The sequence below is a fragment of the Dendrobates tinctorius genome, unplaced genomic scaffold, assembly GCF_039654945.1.
Source record: "Dendrobates tinctorius isolate UK_male_01 unplaced genomic scaffold, ASM3965494v1 ptg000240l, whole genome shotgun sequence".
Classification (NCBI taxonomy): Eukaryota; Metazoa; Chordata; class Amphibia; order Anura; family Dendrobatidae; genus Dendrobates; species Dendrobates tinctorius.
The window spans coordinates 3,518,152-3,537,882 of record NW_027361907.1 but is presented as its reverse complement, the minus strand read 5'-3'; the positions used below and the strand labels follow the sequence as shown (position 1 = coordinate 3,537,882).

General features: G+C 40.6%; 1 protein-coding gene across 1 annotated transcript in view; it reads left to right on the top strand.

The window, feature by feature from the left end:
- The window catches only part of COL4A1 (collagen type IV alpha 1 chain), a 232,061-nt gene that overhangs the window by 195,954 nt on the left and 16,376 nt on the right, over positions 1-19,731 (top strand). Inside the window, exons 30-45 of the mRNA XM_073556826.1 lie at positions 2,911-3,061; positions 3,184-3,297; positions 7,713-7,880; positions 7,982-8,071; positions 9,509-9,655; positions 9,740-9,838; positions 9,945-10,034; positions 10,153-10,292; positions 11,712-11,838; positions 11,923-12,003; positions 12,870-12,968; positions 13,899-13,949; positions 15,217-15,402; positions 16,910-17,043; positions 17,134-17,206; positions 19,324-19,395. Coding sequence (XP_073412927.1) covers positions 2,911-3,061; positions 3,184-3,297; positions 7,713-7,880; positions 7,982-8,071; positions 9,509-9,655; positions 9,740-9,838; positions 9,945-10,034; positions 10,153-10,292; positions 11,712-11,838; positions 11,923-12,003; positions 12,870-12,968; positions 13,899-13,949; positions 15,217-15,402; positions 16,910-17,043; positions 17,134-17,206; positions 19,324-19,395 — 1,822 coding nt within the window. The remainder of the gene's footprint in view (positions 1-2,910; positions 3,062-3,183; positions 3,298-7,712; positions 7,881-7,981; positions 8,072-9,508; positions 9,656-9,739; positions 9,839-9,944; positions 10,035-10,152; positions 10,293-11,711; positions 11,839-11,922; positions 12,004-12,869; positions 12,969-13,898; positions 13,950-15,216; positions 15,403-16,909; positions 17,044-17,133; positions 17,207-19,323; positions 19,396-19,731) is intronic.

Sequence of the window (19,731 nt, the reverse complement as noted above, 5' to 3'; positions counted from 1 at the left end):
GTGTTCGGCAAGGGAGGTGTTAAGCTGACGCTGCAAACAGATCCTCTGGGACCGATGATGTAGTGCAGCAATGATGGTATAGCCCTCCACAGGCAGGGCTGTTGTCCCAGGGCAGTGTAGATGTGGGGGACACTTTGATGGTGTAGTGTCCGGCGCAGGGGATGTAGCAGTGTCAGGCAGACAGACGCAGGAAGGAATGGAGGACACCAGGGCATGTATTTCCAATGCTTTACTCACAGTCAGTAGTGCCCGCTTCTGTGCTGTGTCCTCCGGGTCAGGGACCCAGTCAACCTCCAGGCAAGATGGAAAGCTCCCCTCCAACACTCCGCCAACATGTACCTTTCCTGAATGTCTCCTCAATAGCGCCTTTAAGTGTGAAGATCTCCAGTACCGTGGTACGCTGGAGTTCCTCCTATCAGATGTTCCCAAGAACCTACTTGTACGGCAGACAGCTGTAGACTGCTTCGGGGACTCCCTTCTCCTGAGTCCCGGCTCCCTATACAATTGCTGTTGTGCCCCAAGTCTTAGATGGGAGTAGTGCATTTACAGCCAACTACTCCACCGGTGTCTGCTGCAGAACCATAAGTGTCCATACAACCTCGGGGACCGGCCCCCGGCCTTGCGCTGAAAATCTATAGGCAGGGTTCCTCTTCTAACCCATGTCCTCTCTGTTCTCTCTCCTCCTTCGTTCCGTACTTGTCTCTCTTTCTTATGGAAGCTTAGGTTTCAGTTCTACATCTTTCTCCTTCTGTTCCTTTCTTGTGCCAGCTGGCTCAGATCACTGAGGCAGCTGCAGCACTCCTTCCTCCATCCCTTCTTCCAGGGATCCTCACTCCTGTCCGAGTGACTTCCTACCCGCCTGACCTTCTGCCAGACTGAACCTCACATCCTACACTTTCACACTCTTTTATGTATCTTAACTATACCCACCTCCCAGCACATCCAGTGTTCCAAGTAGGGAACCACCAAAGGTGCTCTGCTACTCTCTAAGCTCTGAGCCGCAATGTGGTTGTGTAGAACTACCCTGTTGTGTGGGGTGTGAGTGTTGGAGTGTGGAAAGGGGTTCCCACCCTACCTGGATGGTGGGGCCCTACACCTTAGGAGAAGGTGCAGTACCTCTGTGGCGACTGAGCCTAAGGGGCGCCTCAAGTGCAGAGCTTGCTCAGACATGGTAGCAGGCAGATGTCAGTGCATCTGTTAACACAGTGAGGCAAAAGCTTTTGGAGGCTGGTCTGGATGGACCAACATTCTGTTGGAAGTACATGATTTGTATTGCTGAGGATTGGGGGTAAAGTTATTTTTTTTTTCGGATGGAAACCCCCTTCAGACTGTTTAAAACATCTGGAAGAATAATTCTCTGGAAAAGAAAAGGTGAGCGCTACCATGAATGCTGTGTCATGCTAACCTAAGAGTAAAGCATCCTGAAACCATTATTGTGTGGGGTTGCTTTTCATCCAACAGAGTGAGCTCAATCACAATTTGGCCTTGGAACAATGCTATGAATAAAGAATGATGTCTAAATATTCTCCAAGAACAAATTCTCCCAACAATCCAGGCGCAATTTGGTGATGAACAATGCTTTTTCTAGAATGACGGAGCATCATATCACAAGATAAAAATGATAACTAAGGAGCTCAGTAAACAAAACATTGACATTTTTGGGTCCATAGCAAAGAAATTCTGTGGAAATAGTGCCAAATATCGTCTCAAACTTACACTGTAGTTGTTCAGGAGATATACTGTAGAAGAGAGAAAATTTTTTTTTATGAGGAGACATTAATGTATATAGTATGTATAAGGCTGAGGAAACATTGCTGCTGAATTTACAGAGTATAAAGTTTCTTGACTTTGATTCTTAATGTAAGTTATCATTAAAAAAAACCTGTAAAGTGGCCTGTTTCAATTCTCTAAGGTTTTATTGGCTACCTACAGTACCATATGTTTACTATGTAGGACACCATTTTATTTATTACCATATTTTTCGGATCATAAGACGCCCCAGATTATAAGATGCACCTTAAATTTTGAGAAGAAAATTAGGAAAAAAAATTATTTTAATACAATGGTGGTGCTTCTTATAATCCATGCGTCTTATTGCTTACCAGGGGTGGTATCTGCAGTGAAGCGTCCCAGGGTCGCTGCTGGATGAGGCAGGAGTGGGATGATGCTGCAGGCCGCAGGCTGGGATGAGGGGGTGTTCCGATGTGCGGCACACCGCTGCAGGTGTCTGGTGCTGCTGCGGGTATTTGATACTGCTGCCCAGTGCTGCTGCAGGTGCTTTCGGTGCTGTGGGTGTCTAACAGTGCTACCCAGTGCTCCTGCAGGTGTCTCTGGGGCTGCGGGTGCCCGGCGGTGCTATGGGGGTGTCTGGCGCTTCTACCCAATGCTGCTGAGGGGGTCTCCGGTGCTGCCAGGGCTCTGCCGACATTTTGTGAGAGGCCAAAGCACCTACAGTTCCATGTTTTCCTGAGCGTGCACTCCGGGAAAACAGCCACCGGGGCCAGCGCATGCGCAGATGGAGAGCTTGGTGCCGTGATCTCCATCTGTGCATGCACCACCTTGGAGGCCATTTTCCCGGAGTCCACCGCACAGGAAACAATGGGTCTGCCAGGGCACTGGCCTTTCACAAAATGTCGGCAGAGTCCCTGCAGCACCAGAGACACCTGCAGCAGCACTGGAGACCTCCGCAGCAGCATCAGAGACCCCCGCAGCACCACCGGGCACTCGCAGCACCGCCAGTCACCCGCAGCACCGCCGAACATCCCCTTATCTCAGCCTGTGGCCTGCAGCAATGGTACCGGTAAGGTATAGACGCTCCCCCATTTTCCCCAAAAATTTTGGGGAAAAAAAGGGCATCTTTCATTTTTTAATTTATTTTTTTAATGTTTATTTTGCCCTTGCACTCTCTAGGGAGAGCCAGGACTAGGCCTTCCAGGCCCTAAAGGGTCACATGGGCCACCAGGTCCTCCTGGAGCCACTGGAGAAAAGGGAAGCACAGGACTCACAGGTGTCCCTGGAGAGCAAGGTCTTCCAGGAGTTCCAGGATATTCTGGTGCTAAAGGTAAGGTCTTTACACAGTATATGATGTACACTAGTGAGTAAAGTTTAAGCCATTGTTATGAAAGTTACTGCCATTATTTAACATGTGCAACTAAATAATTTTTTTGCATTACTTCCATAAAGGTGACACTGGACCAGCTGGAGCACCAGGCATGAGAGGCAACCCAGGTGTACCAGGATTTGGCCCACTTGGGGAACCAGGCCCTCAAGGAGCACCAGGATCCTCAGGAGTTCCAGGTGACAATGTGGTGGGCCACTGGGTAGGCACCAGATGTTGCAGAAGGGCCAGCTGGGGCATGTAGTCCCACTGGCAGCAGATAATGATGTCACGGTAGCTGAAGTGGGTCACTGGACCCCTCAACACTTCCCTCATGTCCTCAAAAATTGTCAATAGCAGGAAGTGGCACTTGTGGATTGTATGGACCCTCTGAGGGCACTCCTGTAGCGATAGTGTCTGGGTGCAGGTTTAGGAGCGCCCATAGTGTTTGTGCAATCTCAAGCAGCCAGACATGCAGGTGAACTTGTAAACATAACAATTTTACCGAAAGAGGTAGCAAGGTATAGTCTCTCTCTTAAAGGCAAAGTTCACAGAATATTGTGCATGTGAAAGTAATGATTCTCTCCTCATGAGACAAGCAAGGTTATGGCCTCTCAGGGTGGCAGGAGCAGAGTTCTCTTCACTTGCTGTTAGAGGAAGTGCTTTGCGCAGTCCAAGAATTATTACACTTCACAGATTGGCTCTCTGTGTAAACACACTAAAGTGTGGAAGTATTCACAGTTTTGAGCCTACCATTCCCTTTCTCAGGGGATAGGTTAAGCAAAGTTAGTGGTGTGGCAGCCATGTGGATCTGGTCCTGGCTAGAAGCAAACAGGATAACCAGCATGCAGGAGAGCACATTTGCAGCTTTATCTCTTCTGACAGGATGAGACTTCACTCCTTTGTGGAGGAAATTATGTAGAGAAAGATGTCTGCTCTGCGTGGACTCGCATGGAAAACTATGATGGGAACAATAGTTGTCTTTGCTCCCTCAGGTTGCTTGAACCGCCCAGCACTGGAAGTTACCCCAGGAACTGTGTGTGTGTCCTAAGCTGGGAGTTCTCTCAGCTAGTCTGTGTGTCCTGAGCTGGGAGACTCCTCACAGCTGTTTCTATGGCAGCTTGTGAGGAGAATAATCACTTAACTTTCATATACACATTGGCCAGTAGATGGCAGCAAAGCACATCTATGAGTCATCAGGATTCTACAAACTCCCCCTCTTAAGAAAAGCCGTACTTGGCATATAGTTGGAGAGTGAAGCCTTGTACAAATGACAAAGTTAGGAATACAGAGGAAAAGTAATATACATAAGTGCATGGCAATATGGAATAATTACTAGTTAACCTCTTTGCGACATGCACTGTACTAGTACTGCGCATGTCGCTTCTCTCCCTTTGATGTGGGCTCTGGTGGTGAGCCCACATCTTTCCAAGGACATGTGCCCAGAACAGCTGTGGGTGAAATCGCGATCCACCTGCAGCTATTAACCCGTTAAATGCTGCTGTCAAACTCTTACAGCAGCATTTACCGCTCGTTTCCGGCCATTGGGCCAGAAATCCGCCCACCAGTGATCCCTGTAATGTGATCGTGAGTCTCCTGTCGGTTGGCATGACAGTCGGAGGTCTCCTGGAGACCTCTATGGTTGTCACTTCCGGCTTGCTGTGAGCGCCACAATGGTCGGTGCTCAAGGCAAGTAATTCAGCTACATATAGGCGATCTGATCATCGCTTATATGCAGCAGAGCCGATTGGGTTATGACAGCTTCTTGTCTCCCATGGAGACTATTGAAGCATGCCAAAAGAAAGAAAAAAAAAGTTTTAAAAAATATTTAAAAAATACAAAAATACAAAAGTTCAAATCACCACGCCCTTTCGCCCCATTTAAAATAAAACAATTAAAAAAAAATCAAACAGACATATTTGGTATTGCCGCATTCAGAATCGCCCAATCAATAAAAAAAAGGATTAACCTGATCGGTAAATGGAGTAGCGAGAAAAAAGTAAAAATGCCAGAATTACGTTTTTTTGGTCGCCTCAACATTTCATTGAAATGCAATAACAGGTGATCAAAAGATGGAATCTGCACGAAAATGATATAATTAAAAACGTCAGCTTGGTGTGCAAAAAATAGGCCCTCACCCAACCCGAGATCACGAAAAATGGAGACGTTATGGGTATCGGAAAATGGCTCTTTTTTTAGCAAAGTTTGGAATTTTTTTCCAGCACTTAGATAAAAAAGAATCTAGACATGTTTGGTGTCTATGAACTCGTAATGACCTGGAGAATCATGACAGGTCAGTTCTAGCATTTACTGACAAAAAATAAAAAGTGAACGGGTACCGGGATACCACAACAAGTACAACAAGTACATTTAAGAAAAAAAATAATCTGCTAGGGACAGCATGAAAATTATATATTATGAGGCAGGGGGAATTTATCAAGAGAGGTTTTAATAAAGAGCCTACTGGAGTTAAAGTGCATTTACACTGCATTATTATCAGGACGATCATTCCTAAGAAAACCTTCATAAAACTACCATTTAAGCTTGTTTAAGAAAAAGCTTGTTTAAGAAAACATCATTCGCAGCAGCACATTGTTACTGCCGAGTACAGTGACAGCCTATGCCATAGAATAATCTATTACTGATTGCTGTATAGTCAGCCTATATAAACAGGCTATCAACTGCCATCAGCAAATATGTACCTGACCAGCAGTCAATTAAAAGTAAAAGTGTAAGCGTAAACCAAGCCTTAAATTAAAGGCATTTCTTACCATATGTACCAGAAAATGAAATACACACCAGCCATATTATACTCCAATTTGTGGTGTAAATTATAGTAAATTTGTTGGACCAAGGGAGGGCATGTCCTCTTTCACTATGCTCAACCCATTTTTAGAAAAGTGGCATGCTTGACAGATACATTTGAAGCCTGCACTGAACTTATTGATTGTTTCTGGTACGAACATCCATAGCCGTATCTTTCCATTTATCTTTTATATCATAACAATAGTCCTTCTCTGAAATGTGAACATTTTGTATTTCTGGACTATGTTATGCAGCAAAGCATCATCTCTGTATCATTAACTAGTTGTTACTTTTCACTTGCTGTAATGTTCTGCAGCCCGTTAGCTTTAGTACCTCTTGTAACAACACTTTCTGCATAGTTTCTGAAACACAACCAGTTTATAAATGTTAATATAAGGTATAAATACATAGAATTTTTGTAGCACAGGTTCGCTGCTTTCGTTATTAATATAATATCTGTTTAATAATAATAATTTTATTTATATAGCGCCGACATATTCCGCAGCACTTTACATTTTAGAGGGGGACTTGTACAGACGATAGACATAACAGCATAACAGTAATCACATAGGTCATAACAGATACCAAGAGGAATGAGAGCCCTGCTCACAAGCTTACAATCTATGAGGAAAAAAGGTAGACACGAAAGGTGGGTGGTAACAGTTGCCTTCATTGTTCGGACCAGCCATAATGTTAAGTGCGTAACAGTACAGACACAGAGGGCTGATAGAGGCATAAAGCATGTGGGAACATGATGCGGGTAAACTGGTTATGGTAAAACTTTTGACTGGGCCACCCAGGGATAGTTAGGTTAATGTGTTGAGGCGGTAGGCCAGTCTGAATAAATGCGTTTTTATGGCACGCTTAAAATTGTAGGGATTGGGGACTAATCGTATTGGCCTGGGTAGTGCATTCCAAAGAATTGGCGCAGCACGTGTAAAGTATTGGAGACGGGAGTTGGAGGTTCTGATTATTGAGGATGCTAACCTCAGGTCATCAGCAGAACGGAGGGCACGGGTAGGGTGGTAGACTGAGATGAGGGAGGAGATATAGGCTGGTGCTGAGCCGTGGAATGCTTTGTGGGTGAGGGTAATAAGTTTGTACTGGATTCTGGAGTGGATGGTAAGCTCAGGTCATCAGCAGAACGGAGGGCGCGGGTAGGATGGTATACTGAAACAAGGGAGAAGATGTAGGGTGGTGCTGAGCCATGAAGAGCTTTGTGGGTGAGGGTAATAAGTTTGTACTGGAGTGGATGGGTAGCCAGTGTAATGACTGGCACAAGGTAGAGGCATCGGTGTAACGATTGGTGAGGAATATGATCCTGGCTGCAGCATTTAAGACAGATTGGAGGGGGGAGAGTTTGGTAAGAGGGAGACCGATTAGTAGAGAGTTACAATAGTCCAGATGAGAATGAATTATTAATTAATGGATAAGGATTCACTTTATTGTGCTAAATTGTAATATGATTCTATGTGCAACTCTAAAGGCCACCATATATATTATACTAAACCTACCAATATCGACGGGACAAACTAACAGTCTATTGTATATGGGAGCCTCTTGACTCTTGATGTCAGGAGAGGATACTCTCTTATAGGATACTCTCTTATAGAGAACACAGGAGTGCTCGGCTAAGCCAAATGTTCCCGTGTATGAGGGAGTTGGAGAAGAAAGCTGTTGGCTGAAAAGTTGTTTGGCTGACAGCTAACTAATATGTATGGGAGCCTAAATAGTATATTATAGTGACTCACAAAGGTAAATTTATTTTGTGTCACTATTTGTTATTGTCTGACTTTGCTATATTCTACAGGTGAAAAAGGAGCAAAGGGAGAAAGAGGCTATCCAGGTTTTCCTGGAACTGACATGCCTGGCCCAAAGGGAGACAAAGGCACATCAGGCATACCTGGCATAATGGGTATGCCTGGGGTACCAGGAAGTCAAGGTCCACCTGGAAATGATGGGTCTCCAGGTCTTCAAGGTAAGCATATATAAAATTTGTGGGAGATGATACATAATTTGCAAATGTATTTAAGCTAAAAAGTGTAAGAAACATAAACAGTGATTTTTTATTAATAATAGGACAAAAAGGTGATATGGGTTTTATGGGAGTGCCAGGAATCCGAGGCCAAACAGGTACACCAGGAAATCCAGGTCTGCCTGGAGAAAAAGGTAAACTAAATCTAAGACACCGTTATTGTCACTTGTAACAAAAAAATAACATATTTTTGAAACATGTTCAACTGAATATTATCAGTTTAATTTTATCTTAAATTATTTTTTATTTAATAATTTCCATACTTGGTATTATAGTTTTGTAAATTATTTTATGCAGTACATACTGACAAAATACACACAGTGCCTGGTCCAACCCCTTTCCGACATCGGGCGTAAATATACGCCGATGTCGAACTCCCTCACTTTGATGTGTGCTCTGGCAGTGAGCCCGCGTCTATTCTGGCACATGTCAGCTGTTTTGAACAGCTGACATGTGCCTCTAACAGCTACGGGTGGAATCACGATCCACCCGCGGCTGTTAATCCATTAAATGCCGCTGTCAAACTCTGACAGGGGCATTTAACTCACGCTACCGGCAAGCACACCGGAAATCCCGTCCAACAGTGACTCTGTCACATGATCATGAGCCCCGATGGGTTGGCATGACAACCAGACGTCTCCAGCAGACCTCTATGGTTGTCACTGCTGGATTGCTATGAGCGCCGCCCGGCAGTTTTGCTTTGTCGTAAGTGCAATATTTTCTAAGCAGTGTTACACTAATACCCTTCTTTCCAAGTTACTCTGATGTCTGGCATATACAACATGGCATCTGTACACATTGTATACAGTACATTTTGTATTAATCTGCTGTCACTCTCTTTTGTAAAAGCCATGGAGCTAAGGTGCAAGTGAAAGACATTGTTCTGAGATGTTGGCAATTTTTTTTTATATTATATAATATATTTTATATTATATATTTATAAAAAAAACATAATTAGCAATCTTGCAATTTTCACAGTGCCCATAGGTGCTTTTTAGGCTCATACTTCCTGTCCTTTCCAGAAGATTCTTTAACCACCCTCCATATTATAAAGGCAGCATTGCAATGACAGATAATACCTGTAAGCACAGTTTACAACACAGGTTCCACCAATCACAATAGGGAATAAAACGGATGATCATATTCCCCCTCTATTCACAATGACTCTTGCATTAAAGACACAAAGGCAGGGTTGGGTTTGACTATTGTGGCTATGTACATCTGTTGTTTCCTGAAACAAACGGAAATTAAACACTAAAAAAAACCCTCAGTGGCCAGAGGGCAAGGTAGAATGCATGTTAGAGGGATGGCTGCTTCTGCGGAAATCAGAATGTTCTACCAATAAAGATCTCATTGGTATGGCCATTAAACATTAGTTTGGCAAGTCTATTGTTATATGAGAAAGATGAATGTGTATAACTCTTGACTTTTTAGTAGACATAACTTGTTAATATAAAATATGTGCAAGTGTAAATTTACTTTGCATTTTGCTTTTAAGGGTTGCCATTCCATCCAATGCAGTCCTATATTTCCATTGTTCCATTGTTATTATTAATTATTATTACTTGTAGGTGATCTGGGTCCAACTGGATTCCGTGGGGAAACAGGAACTCCAGGTACAAAAGGTGAAAAGGGAGAACATGGTTTGCAAGGGCCCCCAGGAACACTTCCACCCATGGAACATATGAAGGGTGATAAAGGAGATCAGGGTATAACAGGTAGAGTCATTTATGTGCTCTGTGTTCTTAAAAAATATTTAATATAAGCTGTTTTTTTAACAACACTTAAAAAATTATTTTCAGGGCAAATTGGACTTGAGGGAGAAAAAGGATTGCATGGTGATTTGGGATCCACTGGAATGCCTGGAAAAGACGGGGAGCAAGGAATGCCTGGGAAACAAGGTGACAATTTTATTACATGCATTCATTGTATGCTGACAAGAAGTCGTAAAAAGCTTTGGTTGTTAAATCCTAACCTAAATATTGTAATATCCTTACATATTTACAGGACCAAAAGGAGAGAAAGGTTTTCAAGGAACTCCAGGAGCTCCTGGGATGCCTGGACTAAAAGGATCTGTGGGAGAAATGGGTTTGCCAGGTAAACATTTTTAGTTGCAATTTTTTTTACATTAGAACCTGTACTTGACCATTCACTTTGATAGATATTTGGGGTTCTCTGACTTAATTTGTTGTGGAAACACAAATTTTATGTTTAGGAACAACTGGACCAAAGGGTGAACATGGTATTCACGGCACTCCTGGTCTTCCGGGTGTTACTGGAATCAAAGGTGATAAAGGACTTAAAGGAGAACAAGGTCTTCCTGGCATTGGCATACCAGGACCTCCTGGCACAAAGGTAATAACAAAAATAAGTTTTTAAGTAAATGTTGTTACCTCATTTAATGACATAAAGATAATTTGTTGTTATTTTTTGTTTACTTGTGCAAGGCTGATAAGGAAATGTATCAATATAGTAATGCCAGCTTGTGGTTTGGGTGAAGCAATTTATTTATTAATCTTTTCTGTTTAGAAATTTGGTATAAAACAAAGTTCGGAGTAATTTTTAGAGTAGTTTTTGTGAGCATGAATTCTGATGATAAATGTGGTGCATGCTTCACTGGGAGAAAGACTTGTTCAATGCTCATGCAAAGCGCCAGTATTAATAGATCTTCTTTACATTTTTAAAGATTTTTATACTTTACCTTAAAAATACATACGGTATTTTATTAGATATTTTGCATAGAACACTGTGTCTGTCACACGTAAGAATCAGTAGAACCTACTTCTCACTTCTTTGGCTTGATGTGGTTACTTAATCCTTAGATATATGACCAACATCATTTTGAGTCACACAATTGCTTTCTCATGCAGCGTGATTGCGGGATATTGATGGGTTCCATAGTGACCAAATAGATATAAATATATATATATATATATATACATATATATATATATATATATATATATATATATATATATATATACAGTTAGGTCCATATATATTTGGACAGAGACAACATTTTTCTAATTTTGGTTCTAGACATTACCACAATGAATTTTAAACAAAACAATTCAGATGAAGTTGAAGTTCAGACTTTCAGCTTTCATTTGGGGGTATTCACATTAAAATTGGATGAAGGGTTTAGGAGCTTCAGCTCCTTAACATGTGCCACCCTGTTTTTAAAGGGACCAAAAGTAATTGGACAGATGAAATAATTGTAAATAAAATGTTCATTTCTAGTACTTGGGTGAAAACCAAATATATATGGACCTAACCATATATATATATATATATATATATATATATATATATATATATACATACATGATTTTTACAAAATATGAAGAGCGAAAAATAAAATATAGAAGTTTAAATAAACCTCCAGTTGAGCAAAGTTAGCATCAATTTTACTGCACAGTAAATGCCATTGAAACAAATCCAAATAAAATGGCGGATTTGTGTTTATTTATTACGCCTCATTAAGAAGTTTCTTACTGTTTTTAGTACATTCTATGGTAAAATTAAATGGTGCAAATAAAAAATAAAATTGGTCCTATGAGAAAAATGATAGGTCTTGGAAAAAACTAAATTTGCCTGGTCTAGAAGGAGTCAAGACTGCATCAACTTATCCAAAAATGAACACAATAGAATTTATGTTGTTTTCTACTGAACCCTGTTTTTGATACATAGAATAAAAGCTTTTCCTTGCAAGTGAATATATGTATCACCTATATTTTGTTTCTAAATTTTATTTTAAAATACATTTGAATGTAGGGCGATGCAGGAACTGATGGTCTTCAAGGTGTAACAGGTGAAAGGGGAGACAAAGGTGACATTGGTGTCCCTGGAATGCCTGGATTACCAGGACCAAAAGGATCAACGGGCTCTGCAGGGTTTCCAGGTGATTAGATGTCCTGTGATTTGAGCTGCACATTTTGATAACAAGGAGAAGTACAACTTTAACATAGCTTTAACATGGTTATAGGTAACCCGGGTATGCCTGGAGAGAAAGGAGAGAAGGGCTTCTCTGGACAAGATGGTTTTCCAGGAACAAAAGGACTACAAGGTGAGAAGCATAAAGGAACAGAACAGAAAGGGGTTTTCCAGATTAAGTACATTTATCATCTATGTACATCTAGAGCAAGGTTGCCGTAAATAAGGCCAGGGTTGACTGTAATCTCCTAGCGATCCTTTAAAACTCTGTTCATTGAACAAAATTGATTCCTTCATGATTGTTTTCAAGCTGGAGAAACTTGTAGAGATTGTTGTTATTATTGTAATTTACAATCATTTTACAGATCACTTTGAATACTACTGATGTCTTCATAAGAGTATCTGAGCTTTATCCCCATGTTATTATTTTTATGAGCGTAACCATTATCGTTCACAAAGCAACATATTGGCTATAATGTTCTGCTCCGTACAGCAATTATAAAAGCCACTGTTGGAGAAGATATTAGCTGGTTGATTGGGGTGTTGGGTATCGGATTTCATATTGATAACCTATCCTTTGGATAGGTTGGCAAGTGTAAAATACCATATAACACCTTTTTTCCAACATCATTCATACTAGTATGGTTCTTGTAGGGTTCTGGTGTTTGGAGCTCAGGAGCATGCAATACCTAGAAGATGCTGTATGTGTTATCCAGCACCTGCTTGTAATAGCAGTTTTCAGAGCTAAGCTAAATCCCTCATTTAAGGTGCATGGTCCTGGTAGCGTGCCATTCTAGATGCTTATTGGCACTTTAAAGACATAATTGCAGGGTTTCTATTGTAGCTCAGGGTCTGATGAATTCCCTCAACCTGCCAAGTTGTACTGCTGTCAAGCTCAGCATCAGCAACAAGCTGAGCTTTACATGAGCATTTTGTTTCAGATATTACTTTTACCAAAAAAATCTGTTAGATTGAGTTTTAGTTTGGGCAAATGTGTAGGTGAACGTGGAACTGAGGGTCCTTCTGGCTCCATTGGAGAAAAAGGAGAACCTGGATATGATGGGATTCCGGGAACACCAGGAGAAAAGGGTGAACCAGGTAAGTCAAGTTGTTTCAATATTTGTTATCTTCCTTCCTCGCTTTTTTCTTAAGACTTCCAGATAAAAGAATGTTTGGTTTGGAGTTTTATTTCAACAGGGAGAGGTGGGTTAGCTGAAGCCAGAAACATCTGGCACCATTCATCTACTAGTGAAAGCACATCAAAGAATTGATCAATTGATTGAGAAACATTCATCAACATTTCTTAAAAAATGGGATGTAAATGGGGTTTTTAGGAAAAAAATCTGGATGTGGTATTTTCACGTTGAACAGCAGTGTTGTAGATAGATGCAAAAATATGCAAGGCATAAACTCCTTATTTCATAAATAAATATGCATTCTTCCTACTTTTCATGACCAAAGAGCGGATTTTTTTTCCAATTACAATTGTTAGCATAAATTTTTAAACGCTTTAGAAAATTGTATACTTCACAGTCACAATTTCCTAATTGTAAGGAAAACCGTTAAAGGAGTTGGCCTATATTTAGGGTAGGTCATCAATATTTGATCAGTGGGCATGCTACACCCATCATCCCTGTCGATTAGCTGCAGTCCCTGGGTGTGGCTTCTATAGTTTTGATGTAGCTGCTGTATTCTTCCAGCATCTGAAAACTTCCTGTCATCAGCAACAGCCGATTGATGGAAGGGCCAGTTGATGCATCCACCAATCATATATTGAATGTCTATACTAGGGATAGTCCATCAATAAAAAAATAGTGAGGAACTCCTTTAACCTTGTACTAAACTGAGATATACTAATCAGCCTTTGCTCCACAATACCTGATTTTGTATTAGAATAGAATATAATAGAACATTAATGTGTTGGAGAAGTAAACTATTTTATTATTTTGTTAATTATTCACTATGTGCTTATGTAAGACTGTATTTGTTCTTTGTAATATAATTTGAATAATATTTATGTATTTTAAGGTATACCTGGGAGGGGCGTTCCTGGATACCCCGGGGAACGCGGAGAAAAAGGTAAAATTCTGTACAACTATATTGCCTGCAAGTTCATTGACATAGGTCTGACTATTGTTTTGCAAATCACTAAAATATTTTTCAAACTCTAGTCAGTGTAGTGATTCAGTTAAAGTTCCAGTTTTGGTCCAAACACAAGCAGTTTTTATTGCTTTCCACAGGTTGCCCAGCACCAAACACAAAACCGTAAACATAAATCCCTAGCCTTGTCCATGCACTAGCTAAGCAGAACAGACCCTGGCTGCTCATACACAGCTGTGCAAGTCCCAGTGCGGTCAAGCAAAACAGCTATTGTCCATTGCAACCAGTGATACTTGCGGTTCTCTGCACACGGCCTGTGCATTTAATCATGATCACATATGTATGTGCGGGCTCACCCGAACTTATTACAGTCCTTTTTCCTGGTTGAGACTTCATACACAGAAGAGGAATGATCCCACCATATGCGGTATCCCCTTTAGTTTGAGCTTCAGCAGCTTCCAGTGCCAAATAGTAATGTTCAACTCAGGGCACAGTTCACACTGAGCAGGTTGTAGCTTCCACACGGGTTCCCTGCAGCTCTCACAAAAAGACTGCTTAGCGCAGTCTCAATTCAGAAAGAGACCCTGGCTTATCTCTCTTTCTCTCTCTCACTGCTACAGCTATGTAAGAATGTTTTTCAGATTTTGGCTGGTCATTCACCAGTAGCACACTCAACTTTACATCCAGCAGACGGACATTCCTTCAGGAGACTGCTGCACAGTGAATGTACTTCCTGCTTCGTAGAGAAATACAGCAGGCGCTTCTAATCAAACACTGCAGATCTGGGTTTTAACCTTGCCCTACCCAACTATGCTACATCAGTTATATTGAAATAAAAAACACAGTAGGTTTATTAACATAGGTTAACAGTGAAGCTACAGTTACAGTGTTTGTGCTTTGTGTACACTGCCATGTATATGGTGTACATTTCAGGCCTGCTACAGATGCACATATTACTAGTGAATATCCCAGGCCAACCACAGGTCTAATGACGTTATCTATCAGCTTTATAGATCCTGGAGACCATGATTTGAAACTGTAAAAATGTGACAATCTTTTTTATGACTTGACATTATTGGCAAATATCTAGGTAAGGATTCAATTACAAAAATCCCCAAGAAAGGAAATAAAAAAAGAAGAAGAAAAAATTAAATGAAAGTCAGATCTGGATATAATGAAATTAATTATATACGGTAATGTTTCTCTGTAATATATTTTTTTAATTTGCTTAATTTTTACTTAATAGGTTTCAAAGGTGATGCTGGATTTCCTGGTTCACCTGGAGCTCCTGGCTTCCCTGGTATTAAAGGTGATCAAGGGTTTCCTGGAAACCAAGGTGTACGTGGCCAACAGGGTGTTCCTGGACTTCCTGGAATGGCAATGGATGGACCAAAAGGTGACAAGGGACAGCCTGGTCCTTCAGGATTTCCAGGTAAAGGAATGAACAAATAAATAATTTAGCAATGTGCATCTTTACTATGTTTAGTATTAAACAGTATAACATCAGTTTATTACTAATATATGTATTTAAATTGTGTGTATCAGTAATATGCTTCTTCATTTACTACAAGAGGCTTTCCCAGATAGCAAAACCATTACCTAAAGGGAGGATATGACCTTAAATAGCAAGAAAAAAAAAATAAAAACACTATATTCATCCTTTTTCATTCCAATGCAGCCCCGGAAGTCCTCACCGGCCTTGGTTTACTTCCCTGTAGCTATCCCTTGTCTAACTATGGGTTCATTTAGACAGGATAATAATAAAGAATGAGTGTTCATGGAAATACTTCCTGATTATTGGCCTTTCTAACTTCCCAGTGATCACCCAACGAAAAAGTAAAATGCTCAATTAGTGGGTTGGGATGATTTTTATTCAAGGTTAAAAAATATTGTTCTTGGCAGCATGTTGTCCGTGTGTTAACAGGGGATGTGCTGCCAAAAACATGTTGTTCTATGTAACCAATATGATTACATTCCTGATTGTCCTGGACTCAAAGTGCAGTTGACCTGGCTAAACACGGCATTAAATGACTGCGGACAGTTTGTATGTACCCAATCAATAGTTGTTCAACGGCTGTGTTCAGCTCATCAAATAGACCCTCTGTGATTTCTGCAGCTAGTTTTTGCTGCAGCTAATTACTGGGCTCAGCGGTCTAATGCTGTCTATCTCCAAATGACTGCAGAGTAAGGGTACTGTTACACTTAGCGATGCACCAGCGATCCCGACAACGATATGGATTGCTGGTGCATCGCTAAGTGGTCGCTAGTGAGCTGCCACACAGGCAGATCTCACCAGCGACATAGCAGGGGTCGGGGGTCGTTACTTAACTGTCAGACGCGGCGATCCTGACGTTCTCCCGCCCGTGTCCACGCGTCGCTCATCGGCGCCACAGGAAGCCCAGCAGGAAGTGCCCGACGAGAAATAATTCAGGACGTTCTCGCGCAACCAGTGATAACCAGCGGGGGAGCCGGTTGGAGGTAAGTATCAGACATAGCGATATCGCTGCGACGTCACGAAATCGGTGATGTTACAGCGATATCGCTATGTGTAACGGGGGCTTAATTGACTTCAGTGTTGGCATGTGATCGCTGTAAGGTACAAAGCAGAGGACAGTTTGGGTGATTTATCAGGTGATTTTAGGTTTATTTGTGACTTTATGCCATTTCCTCTACTTGGACAAATATGTACCATTTCAGAAAATCCTTTTAAATGAAAAAGGAAAAAACTCTTACCAGCTAATATGGCACAGCATCGAATGGAGCCCATTTTGCCCTATGTGAGGAATGTGCCTAATATATTATCACAACATGACAATCCAGTAGTCTTATTTGCTGGTAGTTTTGACTGATGCTTAGAAACCACTCATACTTACAACTTCTGGAAATTTAAACTCTGAAAAGATGATACTGCTTGTTAGTTACATATTCTATTTTCCTAGGTGTTCCTGGACCTGTGGGTGTTGCTGGCTTTCCAGGACAGGAGGGAGCAAAAGGAGACAAAGGTGAAAGAGGTTGGCCTGGAGCCCCTGGTTTTCTTGGAGTAAAAGGTGAAACTGGAAATCAGGGTCTTCCTGTAAGTAATTTTCCCAGTTTAAAAGCTGTTTTCAATCTTTTTCATTATTTTTTCCAATAAGTAGAAGGTAATTAATTAATTTTTTTGTAGGGAGACGCAGGTTTTCCGGGTCAAACAGGAGAAAAGGGTGATAGAGGACCTCAAGGAGTGCAAGGATTACCAGGTACAGAAAGTAAAAGTAATGTACTGATATAGGTAAAATGATAAAAAATGATAAATAAATAATAAATGCAAGCGAGCATACTAAGTATATTATCTATGAAGGAAAGAGGTATTGTTATATGGGCCATATAAGAGTACTTATTTTACCACGTAGTAAAACACTTCCATTTTTTTTTATATGGCACTTAGTAGGTGAGTGGCCTATGACAGATAAAATGTATTGGCCTAGGAACTCTAAGTTACTTCTCTGCATAACTACTAACTATAAGGAAAAAAGAAAAGACATAGCGTGTACAGTGGCATGTAAACATTTGGGCATCCCTGGTTAAAATTACTGTTATTGTGAACAGTAAACAAGTTGAGGAAAAAATGATATCTAAAAGACCTAAAGTTAAAGATGGCACATTCCCATTGTATTTTAGGCAAAAAATATATATTTTCATCTTTTACATTTTAGAAATTACATAAAGGAAAATGGACCGATGCCAAAATTTATGAACCCTGCATAGTTAGTACCTAGTAGCACCCCTTTTGAAAGTATATGAGCTTGTAAATGCTTTTTTTAGCCAGTCAAGCATCTTTCAGTTCTTTTTTGAGGGATTTTCACCTATTCTTCCTTGGAAAATTATTACAGTTTTGTGAAACATGCACTGCTATTTTGAGATCAAGCCACAGATTTTCAATGGTGTTCAGGTCAGGGGAATGTAAGAGCCATTGTAATACCTTCAGCTTGCACCTTTTGAGGTAGTCTATTGTGGATTTTGATGTGTGTTTAGGATCATTATCCATTTGTAGAAGCAATTCTCTTTTCATCTTCAGCGTTTTTTTACAGATGGTGTTATGTTTGCATCAAAAATTTGTTGAGATTTTAATTAATCCTTCCTTCCCTCTACCTGTAAAATGTTCCCCGTGCCATTGGCTGCAACACAATCCCCCCAAAGCATGGTTGATCCACCACCACGCTCAATGGTTGGTGAGATGGTCAGTTTTTCCTTTTTTAATAAATTTGCAAAAATACCTACATTCCTGTTTTTTTTTCAGTCAAGATGGGGTGCAGAGTGTACATTAATGAGAATAAAACTTTTTGAATTTACCAAATGGCTGCAATGAAACAAAGAATGAAAAATTTAAAGGGGTCTGAATACTTTCTGTACACACTGTATAATTTAGTGATATTTGCTATACTGTATATGCCCTTGCTACTGCACAACTCCATTATGCTAAATCTTTCTGATGGTCTTTTGCAGTCAAACAGGGGTTCTGATTTGTCTCTCTAGTAATCCCACAAGCACCTTTCATTGAAATTTTACTTGGAATTTAAGACTTTATCTTAATCTCCGCTGTTCCTGTTAACTGTCATTCCTTAACTACATTTCAAACTGATTAAAGGGCGACTTGAAAACGCTTTGCTATCTTCTAATAGCCTTCTTCTGCTCTGTGGGCCTCCACCATTTTCATTTTCAGAGTGCTAGGAAGCTGCTTAGAAGAACCCGTGGCTGCAGCTTTTTGGCACAAGGCAAGATGAGAATGGGTTTTTATAAAGCTGGGAAATTTGCATCACCTGGTCTTGCTTAATGATGACAGTGAACAAGCCATAACTCTTTACAGGCTATTTAAGGTTTGAAACCATAACCAAAGTTATCAGAGCACACAAATCTCCAACGTTGCCCAAACTTTTGCATTGGCCCATTTTCCTTTTTGTAATTTTTAAAATGTAAAAAATGACAATACATATGTTTTTTGCCTAAAATACAAATGAAATGTGTCATCTTGCTTAACAATTCACAATAACAATAATTTTGACAAGGGCACAGGTGCAGTAAGTTTTAATAGACTCTACTGAATGAAGTTGCCTCAATTGCACCACCTCTGTCAACAGCCATTTGCAGTATATGAGGGGCATTGCTGTATGGTAGAAAGACTTAGATAGAAAAGAGACTTGATAGCAGACAGAAAGAAAATCGCACAGAACTTCTTAAGAAAATATGCTATTAAGTCACCTATACTTCTTTTAGCCAATATCCTTTACTGGTAGGTTATAAGATTGCCAAGCCTTTTAATATTAATTCACAACTATAACTGAAAACAACATACACGTTTTATATTACCCTGTTTTAGGATTTAAAGGTGCAGATGGTCCAGTGGGAGAGCAAGGACAAGATGGAGACCGAGGAGAGCCTGGACCAAGAGGTGAGTAAATTCTCTCAAGAGAAAGAAGCTTCCTTATACAGGAGCATCTACAGTTAGTAAAGGATTAAAGGCTATTGGTGATCTCATGAGTCTAACAAAAAATAAATCAGCCATTGGAAAATCTTGGGTCTTATACAGCTCAATAATCAGGGCCCCAAAAGTAATTCTAACATTGACTTTATTATCTATAAGGGTGCAATCACACAAACGTATTCTACGCCATTTTACAGCTGCAACAAATGGCCTAACGATGGGTCTTTTGATTTGGACTAACAGAAATATGAACATAGAGTTTATGAAGCTGTAGTTCATTTCAGGAAACACAAGGATGAGACA